At 38.5% G+C, this 14843-nt stretch overlaps 1 protein-coding gene across 1 annotated transcript; it reads right to left on the bottom strand.

The window, feature by feature from the left end:
- Window positions 1-8072: 8072 nt before the first annotated feature.
- Window positions 8073-11051, bottom strand: grpr (gastrin-releasing peptide receptor). The gene is made up of 4 exons (XM_085452876.1): window positions 10744-11051; window positions 9403-9754; window positions 8976-9089; window positions 8073-8342 (listed from the first exon to the last, which is right to left on the bottom strand). Exons 1-4 carry the CDS (start codon window positions 11049-11051, stop codon window positions 8073-8075), a joined length of 1044 nt encoding a protein of 347 aa, XP_085309002.1.
- Window positions 11052-14843: the final 3792 nt, after the last annotated feature.

The raw sequence follows: 14843 nt of genomic DNA, 5'->3' as shown, positions 1-14843 counted from the left end.
CAGCCCTGATAAAAAGCAGGTGTTTCCCACCTTATTAAAATCTGCAGATTCTGTCAAGCACAGAGCAACAGCGTGTAATCCAGTAGTCATTTCATTTAAGCAGTGCTGTGCCCTGTTTGGCTGTTTGCAGATCTTTTGAGGTTTTATGATCTGCTGCTCATATTACATTGTATTTAATCCCATCAGATAGAGAAAATTCAAGGAACACTTTGGTGCACAGAGCCATTGATGGTGAATTTATTCTTTTTTTTTTTTTTTTTTTTTTTTTTTTTTAAATGACATCAGAAACAGCAGTATGCGACATTACGTGATGGCAGAGCTTCAGTTCATCCTTTGTCATTTTTTTTTTTTTTTTTTTTTTTTAATAAATAGGACAGGGGGAATGAATGAGAGAAAGAGGGGGAGAGAAAGAAAGAAAACCAAAGGGGAGAAGAGACGGTGAGAAGGGGGGGGGGAAGAGAGAGAAAAAAAGAGAAAAAAAAAAAGAAAGAACTCCTGGGTCACCTGTATGGAGAAAAAAAAACAAACAAACAAAAAAAACAAACAGAGGAGACAGCAAACAACAAAGAGCAACATAATAATAGAGAAAACAAAGCACCATCACAATAAACTAGCTAGTCATAGATATCAATATTTACTAAATAATAAACGATATTGTGCAGCACGCAAGATAGACAGCGCACAGTGTGCTTTGAGGCAGCAGCCAAGAAAGCTTTAGTCCGCGTCTGTGAATACCCATGTGTGCATACCTGTGTGGATCAGCATGCTTGCATTCCAAAGGTTTCTCCATGTAATGATCTGCTAGGGAGTGTGGGGGGGCCACAGCCCCGTCCTCCAGGGTGTGAAGCGGGTATGGAGGAGATCAAAACTCCAGACATCCAGAGGCCCCCAGAACACAAGAGACCATGGAAGACCAACAGAGGGGCAGCCGCGCCACTGTTCCAGTAAGAGCTGAGGAGAGTCCCAGATGAGGGCCATTGATTGTGAATTTATTCTTTAATTAGTGCGATTAACTGTGAAAGATGCGGCATGTTTTAAGGAGGTAAGTGAGTCATACTGATTTTAAAGATAAGATATCCCCTTTTCTACTGGAAAGAGTACTCTTGCATTGTCAGCTATGGAGATTTCAATAAGCTGAGCTGTGGGCAAAAGGTGAGAAAGTACCCTATCTGCATGAAGTGATGAACAAAATATTTGACTTCAGCATAAAAATGTCCCAAGCAGGAGAATTTAACATGATAATACCCACTGAATGAAGACTTCCTGGTCCTGGTTCTTCTTGGTACCTGGCGAACATGTTAAATTACTCTACAGCATAGGTGTCAAACTCTGGCCCGCGGGCCAAATTTGGCCCGCAGCTGGCCTACTGGTATTATACAGCTAATATATATATTGTTTAGTATTAAGCTTTGCTTGTTCCATATTCAGTTTTCCAGCAAAACTTATTTGAGTCCATAAGAAAAGATTCATTCTTATATCTGGAGAAGTTTTTCAATAAATATTACTGTTAGCCCGCGACTTTGTTCCAGTTTTGAATTTTGGCCCACTGTGTATTTGAGTTTGACACCCCTGCTCTACAGCGTACATCGGAAGCATTTGCACGGATGAAACATGACATAATCAGAATCTGCATATCAGTGGAAGATTGATTCAAAAGCAAGCCTTGGAATCTTTGCTTATAAGTAGAGACTGCCAAGGCACTCTTACCCTGCTGACATGCTGTGCCACTGCTTAGAGCAGTAAGACCATTTGGAGCCACAGCACATATTTCACATAAGAAAAATCACACAGCACACCACCAAACCAAAATGTCACAAAAAACGAATTGATAATTTTTCCCCACGCACCAGACATAGTGGAGTTGGCTCGGTTTGTCCCCAGTATACCTTTTTTGCTTTCTTCTGACCACTATGCTAGGGCCTTCATATGGGTCTGAGTTTTCTCCAGGATCCAGCTCAGACTGACTACTCTTTCTTTTCAAATGTTTATCTATTGCTAATAGGTTTTGTAACACAGTATGACTATTATGTAATTTCTTCTTTATCTTCTTCTTTTTTACTGGAAGCTGGCAACCCATTTAATTAAAGCAGGTAGTTGTACTGCCCTCTAGTGGAAAAGAATGTAATTGTTCTACCCGTTACGCTGATTGCTTAGAGTACTAACCAGGTGGATCCAGATAATCTTCCACGGCGCACCTATGTTCCAGGGCACAGTAGTTGGGATACACTGACTTAGAGGATAAAATGAATGTATTAAAGGGCGTTTCTGGAAAGAAAACCCAATGCTGTCTCCAGGAAACCTGAAGCTTGTTTTCTAACGAAGCAAGAACAAGAACTTCACTTCAAAACAGCTTTTTTGTGTCCTTGAGCAGCTGCTGAGACAACAGCTCAATAACTGCACTTGAAAAAAGGTTGTTCATTCACAACCCCAATGCAAACTGACAGCTTAATCAATTTTGCAAAGAATGAGGTGATTGCTCATGTGCTATGTGTTAGAGGCCTGTCCTCACTCGAGACTGAAACTGCTGCATCTACTGAATGCTGGTTTGGGGAAAGTGAATTTAACTGCAAAAAATAATAATAATTGTGTATTGTATTTGTGTCTTTAATTTAGATAACCTTGTAGAAATTTACCCGTGACATCCATTTTTCCATTGTTGATGACTGTCATATAAATAAACATCTCCATTTGTGTGATATTTGACATACTGTCTGTTATCTGACGTCCTATATATGTGCATCCAGATAACCTCCATCATCTCTAACAGTGTTTAAATTAATCAGACAGAAAACAAACACAACTTCTCATTTGTAAATGTGGTTATTTATGTGTTACTGTTGTTGTTCAGCGGATGTATTGATTTTCAGTCGTGCACACCAGTTTTGTCTCCTACATGTTTTAGGCAGCGTCAGAATTGATTTTGCACTCATCACAAAGAGTCAAAATGCCACGATGTTTGAATGTCATCGCGTCTCACAGTTCAGGGAAACAAATTCATAAAGGTCAGTTCAGCTACACAGAGTTTTGTCTCCCCCTTGCTGCTGAATTTGAGCGATGACTTTTTCCTCACTCATCTGTTTGAATTGCAGAGAAACATAATTGGAAACAGCTATTTTTGCACTTTTACAAGCAAGCATTAATTCACCAATTTTCTGCTAACTGAATCCATTAAAATCCATTAATTCTTACTTCTCGAAAATATTAAATGGATATGAGAGAAGTGTAGAAATTTCATATCATGAAGAACTTAAAGCTACAACACTGAAAAAATGACAGTGATGATTTCATTTCGACTAAAATGATGTGAATATTTTGTGTGACATTATTATGCATTATTTTATCTGAAATTTGAGCAGATTTCTTGAACTAATTCAAACTTCTATCTTCTGTTCTTCCAATCCTGTCCAACATTTTGGGCACAACAACCACTTATGTAAAAGATTGAATGTGTAAGTATTCATTGTAGCAATGCTGAACTACAGTATTCTTTAAACATACTCATTTCAATTATACCTAAAATTAACTTTTAAACTCAAATAAAATTTATTTAAAAAAAAAAAACTAAATTTAGGGTCTAAGGAGAAAAAAACGAGTTAGCTGGTCAGAAACAGGTGCACTGCAAAATCTATTTGAAAAACTAAGTACAATTTGCCTAAGGTGACTAAGTTAGATCAATTTATTCATTTTAGGGATGTCAGTTTATTCAATCTCTTATCTTACCTGAAGCTCAAGGTGTTCAGCCATATATAAGACTCACATCACCGGCCAAAAGAAGGGATTGGTGCTACATCATTGACTCCCTGAGGTGAACAAAGTGAAAATGACTAAATAAAGCGCTGTTGTTTAAAAGATTCAAGATTCAAGATATGGTGCATTAAGTGGAAATAATCTGTAATTTTGTTACAGTGTAGCACATTGTTGAACAGAGAAAGGTTTTTGCTTCTGCATGAATGATCTTTCTTTCAGAGAGTCGGAGCTTCACAGTATTTCTTCATTTCTTTAACCTTTTCATTAATTTACTGGGTCCGATACAGTACAGAGGTGAGCAGTAGACATTGTGATATTTTAAAAGTTAAGTCACATTTTAAAGATTGGTTACTGGATTTGTGTCACTGATCGATCAGTCAACTATCAGGTAAAATTGTACATGGAATTTGAAAATGTGTCACTCTTTTGTTACAGGAGGACTAAAGGAGTGAGTTCATCAGACACAGTTCATGTTAAAGGATACTGACATCAAGTGAGACAAAAAGGAAACATGATGACATTTGACAGTTTTCACATGTCAAATGCTTGTCTTCTAACACTTAACTATAACAAGGTGGCCAGCCACATAGATCGATACAGATTTCAGTAAACGGATGTCACACCTACACAAACGCAGACCTTGAAGCTGAGTGAAAAGTGTGACGAGTTCAGGAGAACTCAAAGTGTTCTTCAGGCTCTGTTCATAAATCGACACTCTTAAAACAAAAGAAGAAGAGGAAGATGGAAAAATGAAAAGAAAAAATATAAGTTAGCTTGAGAATGAGTTGCCACTAGATCACAGTAGTAGTGCGCAAACACTACATCAGACCTGTTACCACTGATACTGTGATGAGACTTCAGTAAAGAGTAGATGAATAAGCAGATGCATCTCTCCTTTGTCTTTTCCTATTTCTTAAGGACATGACTTTCAGATACTGTTCATCTGCTGCAGATAGTTTTTCAGGCCTTACCATTCTTCTTTTCCCCTCCATTTGCCTATTTCCTTAAAGTTTTTATGAACATGCTGCAAGCTATGATGGGATATGCCAAGTCTTCAGATAATAGCACTTTGATGCCTTTTTATGCTTGAATAATTCATAGGTCGGTGTTAAGTGGCTTAAGAAACAAACAACAAAACCTTCGGTCATATACAAGGACGAGAATTAAAATGAGTGAAAAATCAGCCAAAACTTCGAAAGACTTTCCGAAAGCCTAGAGAACGATTGCTCGAGATCATTTTTTAAAAAGCTGCAAGAAAGTGTGACTCTTTGAAAGCAAAATATAAGGCAATGAGACATACTTTTTGCACAGGCATGTATGAGGAGGACAGACGTGACCGTGCAGATGACGAAAAGAGCTTTCAGAGGTGGTTAATTTGCCAAAATAAACTTTTCACTAAACTATTATAAACTGTTTATTAAAGCATGTCTCGATGTGGTCAGCATCTTGGGAGAGCCATGCACACTAAAACACCAAGATTCATATTTTCAGGCTTGAAAAAACCATGTGAAAATTTAACTGCAGTTAGATTTTTTTTAAGCTTGTAAACCCAGTTTTTCTACATTCAGTGAGAACAGGAGTGAGAGCCAGTGGTTGAATTACAGTTAAAATTTGTACCAAGCTAATTGAATTGCATTACTTAAACTTAACCAGAGTGCAGCAGTAACTAAAAAATGAACAGAAATCATTTTGATGGTGAAGAAAACCCCTTGTAAGACTGCACAGCTCATTAAGATGCAGGCTGTTCTGCAGGATTTAGATGTACATTTCCAGATGAACAATCAACAGAAACAAAGCTAACAGAGTAAAAACCGCAGGGAAAAAAACAGGAACAGGAACAGCTCATGGCCCAGACCATGCCTCCTTATCTGCCAAACATGGTGGTCTATTTACACTTTGGACACATTGTATACAGCTGCAAATGGAACAGACACGCTGGAATTTATTGATAATTTCACTGCTTACAGAAGCAGCAAGTCAAACAGCAACAGAGGAACAGGAGGAGATGCTGGGAAGACATCTCACCATTTGGCAGAACATTTAACATACAACAAATAACCCGAGAGCTTTTTAGGGGAGCCTCCAGATCGTAAATGAAAGTGTGTGTCCGGATTTGGTCTGTATCTGACTTTATTTAACTGTTAAAGTTAATAACCTATTTACATTTGAGACTCTTCATCGAATGAGCCTGTCTGTACAAGGGGGTTAAGACCATGCAGGACAGAAATTTGGCAAAGTGCTCAAACCACAACTAAACAAACACTACCCAAACTGAATTATGCACACAAGTATTACAACTACAGGCAACATCTTCTCCCACTGTGAAACACCAAATTAGGACATTGGGATGTGACATGCTGATGGTAAATCTAGTTATGTGACAGTACAGAATAATCATGGCCAGTGAGCATGCTGGCGTAGAAAATATGTAGCATATACAGGGTCAACAGGACTAAGGGCTCTGGTTTTGAATGAGTTTTATCCTGTTGTAAGAGAAAAGTGATCAATACATGATAGTCTGACAAATTATATGACGTTTTCGAAATTTAACTTGCCCAAGAAATGCATTTAAATGCAAAATTACATAACAAAAATATCGCTGTGGCTTGTGCTGCCAAATACCACAGGTGTGGATTTACATTCACCGTTTACTACTCACGATGCCAACTGAGGCAGTTAATATTTAAAATACATTTCTGAGGGTGAGCATCACAGCTGTATTTGGTTTTGGTCAAAGTTTTACATATAAATCAGTGGGGCTGCATACGGATTACATAGGATAAGCTTATTTTTAAAAACAAAATAATAGCAAATGCATACAATACTGTTGAATGTGTCAACGTTTCAATAGCTGTTTTCCCGTTTGTGGTACAGTGGTTAAAACATGTACGGTAGCTAACACACAAAAGATCCCTGGTTCAAACCAGGAGGAGACGCAAACAACCTCGGGGAGTCACAAGCTAGTATACTTCTACTACCAGACTCAAGCCTGGATAAATGGTCTGCTTCATTCCCTTTGGGAATTAAAGCTTGAGATATTTCTCAAGAAGCAGAACATTTATCCAGGCTTGAGGTTTTTCTCACCTTCTTGTTTCCTTTGGGAAATAAGGCAGAAGACAAAAGTACCAGATATATCCAATTACACAGTGCTGGTGTTGTTTCTAATTCATCATATTAATTAAAATGATTGGCCAACTAATCAGTCATGTTGCTGATGACACAGCAACATGAAACAAGGGAAATAAGAGAGAGAGGAAAAAACTCTTTTGTTCCTCTCCTCTATATAAAAAAGCAAGTCCACTAAGTCTGTAGGAAATGAAAAGGTCACATTTTCACTAGGGACCGTTTCTTTGTCATTAAAAGAACAGGATACTGTTGAATTATTAGTTCAAGATTTGCTTTTGTTGAATTCTGGTGTCTTTAAGCTAAATTTGCCCACGTATTCTCCTTTTCAGTTTTTCATTTCCACTGTCACCAAGTGTTTGCTCACAGGAGCTAAACTGATTGTTGGGGTTTTCCTTCTAGTATTGCAGGGTCGTTACCCAGCAATGCAAACCGCTTTGAGATGTTGTACTGTTGTGAATTGGCCCTGTAAAATTAAAAATGAGTTGCACTGAATAACTGTTCGCTTCCTATAACAGTTATAGAAAACATTAATATATTGTGTAAATTTCTTATTTAAGGAAAATGATTATCCTACAGTGGCCCTGAGAGGCCAAACGGATTGCAACTTACGAAAACACCAGCAATAAGAAAAACGCTGCAAAAGCACACAAAACACAACGGAAATAGGAAAAAACAGATTTCCAAAAGCACAAGGGAAGTGTTTCTGGGGAGACAATAACCCAACAGACCAGTTGCAGGAACCAAAATATGCTAAGAATTGCACTGGGAGACACTTAAAAGAAGTGAAGGATTTATCAGTTTTGTGAGGAAAGAAAATATGAGAGGTAAGTGTGTTAGCCTAACTATTAGCCTAAAAATCCGTCATCAGTATTATATGAATCATGATAAAACACACCTACCATGTTTTGGGTTCCTGCAACTGGTCCGTCGGTTTATTGTCTCCCCAGAAACACTTTCCTTGTGTTTTTTTCTATTTCTGTTGTGTTTTTTGTGACAGTTAACAGTTAACAAAGACAAATATTACACACCGCAAAAGATTCAAGGACATCAACAAAAGATTGATTGAATTGACTGTGTAGATGTGTAATGTTTTTCGAGAAGACATCACTCTTTGGGCTTATTGTATCATGTGGAGAACTGAAGCCACAAGAAAACCACACAAACATATGCTACATGCATGATGCAGTTCACTTTCACGCTCACACACAGTCCTCCTGTCCGAGCTGCCTACCATTAATGACAGTCATAGAGTGATTTGAGCTGCGGACAGAAGTCACACGTGTACTGTAATGTATCGGGCTCTGTGAGTGTTTGATGATGATGCGACAGCAACAGCACAGGTGCTGGTTGAACTGCTTCTTGAAGGACTTGCTCAGCAGATAGAGGGCAAAGGGGTTCAGGCAGGAGTTGGTGAAGGCCAGGATACGAGCTACAACGCTGCAGACGAAATGAAGCAACGAGGTGTCCACCTGGCAGGCGAGAAAGAGATTAAAAGATTAGATTTGAGGTATCTAAAAATATTTTTTAAAAAACCTAAATTCATCTGACTTGACTCTTTTTAAAAAGATCTACTTTATGTGAGCCAACAGGAACAGATTTCTCATACACTCCAAAACAACAATTTCTATTTAAATAGCATATTTTAAATCAAAAAGCGCTGACGGCATTTTCAGATCAGGGATGGAACCAAAATTAATAAATCAATGGATATATCAGATAACTTTGTGCAGAATAGATTTTTTTTAAAGTTGAGATATGTTCCACTTACAATACACAAAAAGACAGAAACAAATAAACTGATTTGCACTGTTACAACTCATCCACCTAACACACAGTGTGTTAGATGGATGAGTTGTAACAGTGCAAATACTGCAATAGCTACACTCGTTTTGCACGATAGATAGATAGATAGATAGATAGATAGATAGATAGATAGATAGATAGATAGATAGATAGATAGATAGATAGATCGATCTTACTTCTTGTATTGTCTATTTTTGTTACTGTTTGTACTGGAGCACTGTAACCAACAATATTTCTCCTAGGGATCAATAAAGTATTCTGATTCTGATAAAAAAATAATAATAATAATATTTGCCTACCTGGGAGTAGTGATAGGAGCGGTATAAGTATATAACGTGACTGGGTAGCCAGCATAGTGCAAACAGACCAACAAACACCAGCACTGTCTTGGCCAAGCGTTTTCTTGATTCAATCTGCTGTTCACATACAAAAAACAAAATGTTTAGATTAATTCAGATTTTGAGGACCATAACAAACATTTACAGGGGAAATATATGGTACATTTTAAAAGACTACAAACATGGTGGAAATACATTTTTTTCCAGTATGGAGAATTATTCCCCTAATTTTTTGTTTTGACTGTTTTTGTTTCCTTGGTAGCATAATAAAGACAAGAGACAAGCAACGATCATTTTTAAGTTGACAGTAAATTTCTAGTGGGGATTCATGTCATAAGAATAACCTAAACTGATCTATAGCTTGCCAAGTAACAAATTTAACACTAGCCTGTCGTCTTGCATGCACATTTCCCTCCACTGGCAGGTTGCAGGTGCTCCTCATCAGGCTCTGAGCGATGAAACTGTAGTACACAGATATGACCAGCAGTGGTATTATGTAGAAAATGAGGAAAGAGGCCATGGAGTGAATCTGAGGGTGCAGTTCAACTCCATGGGGATAAGGAGCACAGGTAACAAAACTCTCATTAGTGGAGGTGATGTTGAAGGTGTGGAGGTCAGAGAACACAGCCTCAGGTATTGCCAGGATCAGGGACAAGACCCAGATAAGCAATGCTTGCAGGACAATGCTGGTAGTGGAGGTTGATGTTTGAACATCCAAGGGTCTTACAATGGCCCTGTACCTAAAAGACACAGACAGAGGTAAATTAAACACACACACATGCATGCGCAGTTAGACAAGGAGACAAAGAGACCTTGTGTGTTCTGTAGAGGCATGCAAGGCAGTCAGTGCTTTCTAAGTGAAATCTAAAAGTAGACATTAATTAAACCTACCACATCCTTGCATCTAAAACAGGGTTTTGTCCCATAAAGGATCTCCCATTGCCTGTTTCCATCAAAGTACGTTTCACGTTATTTCCATCTTATTGACCAGTGTTCCTTAATAGTGACTGACTCAGACCAGTTTGGAATCTACAGCTTCTGTTGTTTTCAAAGGTGTGTTCCTGTCCCATTAACAGTCTGGAGCTGGGAAAACTCAGAGGTCAGCAGCTTTTTGTGAACAAACTTTCTATGTAAAATCCTTTAACATTGTTTATTTAGAGAGGAGTGGAGAAAAGAGGTCTAGGAAATGTGCAGCAAAATGAATTGATTGTCCTCGCATACTTACATTCAAACATGTAAACAATCGTGTTTCTTGTCAAAGATATGTTTAAGGTATTTTTTTCCTCTATCAGGTTTAGGATTGCATTATAGGCTATTCAGATAACAAACTCTTGAAGCACAGGATGCACAGGAACATTATAGGTGCAGCATTTATGTTTTTCACCAAAAGCCGAAACGTAGAACATCTTTTAATTGCTTTACGAAGCTGTACCAGTGACTGTTATATATAATAGCAATAGTTTCCTAATTCTAACTAATACATTTATAACAAATAATTATGATTGTGTAGCTATTGATTGCATTTATAGCCTTACACGTGGCAACAGACCAGAGCAGAAGCTCTGTCATGCGTAATTTTCCGAGGATCGATACACAGGTAAATATCTACTTAGACATTAAGTTTTTACGTCCTGTGGTTTCAATAGAAGACATACAGTCGTTTAACTTCTTTATGGATGCTGCTTTAAGTTATCCTTAGTTATGATGAGTTACACTGGTAAAAACCTACCTGTCAGCGGACAGGGCTGTGAGAGTGAACACAGAAACCCCAACCGAGGTGAGCTGGATGAAGGGGATGACTTTACAGCCCAGTCTGCCGAACAGCCACTCCTCTGACAGGTAGCGGCTGGCATCCACCGGAGCGCAGGTCACCAGCAGTAAAACATCCCCGAGCGCAAGACTCGACATGAAGAGATTCGGCACATTTCGGACGGATTTGGCAGAGCAAAACGTCTTGATGAGTGTGATGTTGCCGATTAGCCCCAACACAATGATTACACCGTAAACAGAAGCGATGGCTACACCGGTGTACAACATCGTCTGCGCCGGGGTTGGAGGAGAAATGAGGCTGCGCGACGCGTTTGTATGCTGATGCTCCATCTCCCCCACCGTCAAGCCAACGGACTGTTCCAGAGATAATTTGGGATAAATGTTTAAACTCTGAGATATGACAACACGTCCTTTCAGGGTTTCCAAAAAATAAAACAACTGGAGAAGTTATCGTGATATTTTGATGACGTGTGCAGGTCTCAAGCGGCCACCCGGTGCGCTTAGCGGAACTCAAAGTGCACCAATAAAGAGCAATCAATAAGTGTGTCAGTGGTATTTGATTTTAGAGAGAAAGCCTGAAAATGAAACACACAAAAGAAGCAAAAAAAAAAAAAAAATCTATTATTTCACAGTTACATTTTTCTCTAAAGGTGGATCAAACTAGAAAGACGTTTTATAATTGTATAACTTTAAGTATCACTAAAATAGTCTTGTCTATGTATTTACTTTATGAAGCACGGAGGGTATGTACTGTAGAAAACATGTAAACAAAGGTCATATTAAGTCTGTTTTTACACTATAGATAGATAGATAGATAGATAGATAGATAGATAGATAGATAGATAGATAGATAGATAGACAGAAAATGTTTTTGTATGTTTGTCACACTAAAATGATCTTCAATTACATTTTGATATTAACAAAGAAAACACAAGTAGACACAAAATTGGTGTTGTTCCCAGACCATCATGAAAATGTTGTTCCAGGTTCAACGTTGCAAGTGACCAATCACATTGTTGTGACGTTATTCCTTTGCCATTCGTGCATTTATGAAATTCCAATGTTGCAAGGACAATATCAATTCTGCTTACTGTTTATTAAAGGGTTACGGTTAGGGTTAGGGTCAGGGTCCGTTGATCGGCGGACAGAGGCGGTTTCACGCAGTTTAAGTACAGTTTTTTGTTTTACGCCGGTTTTCCCCGAAGTCGCAAAAGTATGACGTCACAACATTCTGATTGGTCACTTGCAATGTTGATCCTGGAACAACATTTAGTATGATGATCTGGGAACAACACCAACAGGAGGATATCAGATCAACCAAAATGCTATCCCACCCACACCCCACCTCCTCCCTTATTACGACATGAATTAACTTTTGTGTATCACATCTTTGGAAAGCTGAGTTTAATTTCTTTAGCCACACCCAGGCCTGATAACTGCCACACCTGTTCAAACAAGAAAACATTAAATAGGACCTGCCTGGAAAGTAGAGTTGACCAAAAGATCCTCAAAAGCCAGACACTTGTCAGGAACAAGTGAGAAACAAAGTAACTCAGATCTTTCCCTCTTGAAAAGGTTATAAAGCCATTTCTAAAGCTGGGACTCCAGCGAACCACAGTGAGGGCCATTATCCACACATGGAGAAAACCTGGAACAGCGGTGGACCTTCCCATGACTGGATGGCCAACCAAAATTGCTCCATCAACTACTCATCCAAGAGGTTTTTGACCTCAAGCTGAAGCGCACTTGGGTTCTGCAGAGGGACAATGATCCCAAACACACCAGCAAGGCCACCTCTGAATAGCTTAAGAAAAACAAAATGAAGATGTTGGAGTGGCCTAGCTAAAGTCCTGCACTGAATCAGATTAAGATGCTTTAGCACCGCCTTAAAAAGGTGGCTCATGCTTGAAAACCCTCCAATGTGGCTGAATTACAACAATTCTATAAAGATGAGTGGGCCAAAATTCCTCCACAGCACTATAAAACACTGCCAGAACACTGCCAGATATTGCAAACACTTGATTGCAGGTCTTGCTGCCAAAGGTGGCTCAACCATTTATTAGGTTTATGGGGAAATCATTTTTTCACACAGGGATATTTAGGTTTGGATTTTTTTTCTCCCTAAACATTTTCATTTAGAAACTGCATATTGTGTTTACTTGTGTTATCTTTGTCTAATATTTACATGTTTCTTGATAATCAGAAACATTTAAGTGTGACAAATATAGAAAAAAGGAAATCAGGAAGTGGGCAAACACATTTTCCCACCACTGTGTGCATATAGATCGGGAGAGAGGGAGAAATGTCATACAGCCAAACTGTTTGACAGGCATAAAAATGTATTTTGGTACCAACAAAAGATCGGCTGAAAAATCTGACAACTTGACATGGTGTGCAGTCTGTGCTTAAAAAGAATGAAGAAACTGGACAAGTGGAGGAGAAAGGTGGCAGGTCTAAAAAAAGAAAATCCAGCATCGAGCTGCATCAGGCTGTTCAGTTGATTCATCCACTGTTCACGGAAGCCTCATCAGAAATCTCTCAGTCATCCAGGTCATGGTAATCTAAGGAGCTTGGAAATCAGAACCTTAAGGGAGGGACTGAAAATCAGTTGAATCATATGCATACATACATAGAAATAAGGCAAAAATTGAGTTTGTACAGTTCTAACAAGCTTGAAAGTCAATGTATGGTATGACCACCTCTATCCTTCAGTGTAGCCTGAACTCTATTAGGCAGGCTTTCTTCTACTTCTGATGCCGTGTGCTCACAGATTAGCTGCTTGGGTGATTTTTCCTGATCTCCTGGAGGCCTTAAATCTGACAATTACCCAGCAGGTTTCTGTAGAAAGTGATGTCTCAATGGACTCTCAGCTGCCACAACATAATGGAACTTCACGGGCATCAGAGAGAAAAACCAAGGCACACACTCAAGTAGAAAAAATGGTCTGTGAGAGACTGATTACTGCTGATCCACTGAAACATTTATTCAACACCGATTTCACAGAACAATAACAAAGAACCCAGCCAGCATCCGATGTGTCACTGATAAAGAACATATCTAATCTATTCCCTGTTTGTGTGTGTGTGTGTGTGTGTGTGTGTGTGTGTGTGTGTGTGTGTGTGTGTGTGTGTGTGTGTGGAGAAGTCTAAGTTAATATGGTTCAACTGTAATAGCAAATGATGGTAGTGAGGTCTTAAGCCATTATGTGAAGGCGAGATAAAGTCAAGAGAACAAGGAAAAAAGTGGGATTAGAGCCTGGAGAGAGAACCTGGAGCTGAAAGGATGATCTGGTCCAAATTTGAAAGCACAGAAACATTTACACTTCACAACAGAAAACACATTTATGCAACCCAAAACTGTTTGATTACTTTTCACTCTTAATAAAAATGACTCTGACCTTGTAAAATCATTAATCATTTCACGAGGAAAAGGTTACACAAAGCCTTAAATGTCATGTAAATGTCAAGCAAGCAATATTGTGATGCTCTTACAGAGATTCACTGTGTGTAATTTTACAGTGGAGGTAGACAGCTCAATAACCTTTTACCACAGCTCCCTGCCAGTTATGTGATACAGCATGAAACGCTGTGCTGAACTTTATGAAACTGCACATAATTCTGCAGGATTTACAGAAATTCGGTCTACAGGTTTCACAAGAGTCATGGGAAATCTAACTGACGGACAAAAACCTTTAATCCCACAACAGTGTGTATAGTATCTGTAAAGTATTTACTTTTTTCTTTCTTTTTTTTTTCCTTACAATTCTTTATTTACTGGGGAAAGTGTGGGATTCATCAAGTCTGTGACTATATATGTGATGGCACATATAGATACTGATGCTTTATATGGAAGATACTCTTAATTTATGAGATTCATCCATTTCAAGAGGGCACTATATAAAAAATTAAACATTTGGTTTACCATGCGTATGCTAATATGTCAAAATTTATCATTTTCTTGTTGTTTTCATATAAGGGCTAACTGAAAACATTGAAAATCAGTCACAATTACAGAAATTAACTTATATCTTCTCTGTTTGATCTCCTACTGAACACATGT

The sequence above is a fragment of the Copadichromis virginalis genome, linkage group LG1 (assembly GCF_057382275.1).
Source record: "Copadichromis virginalis isolate Kocher_CV1m ecotype Utaka linkage group LG1, C_Virginalis_male_GT1.1, whole genome shotgun sequence".
NCBI lineage: Eukaryota > Metazoa > Chordata > Actinopteri > Cichliformes > Cichlidae > Copadichromis > Copadichromis virginalis.
Note: the sequence above shows the minus strand (reverse complement) of the source record. Positions and strands in the feature narration are given on the sequence as shown.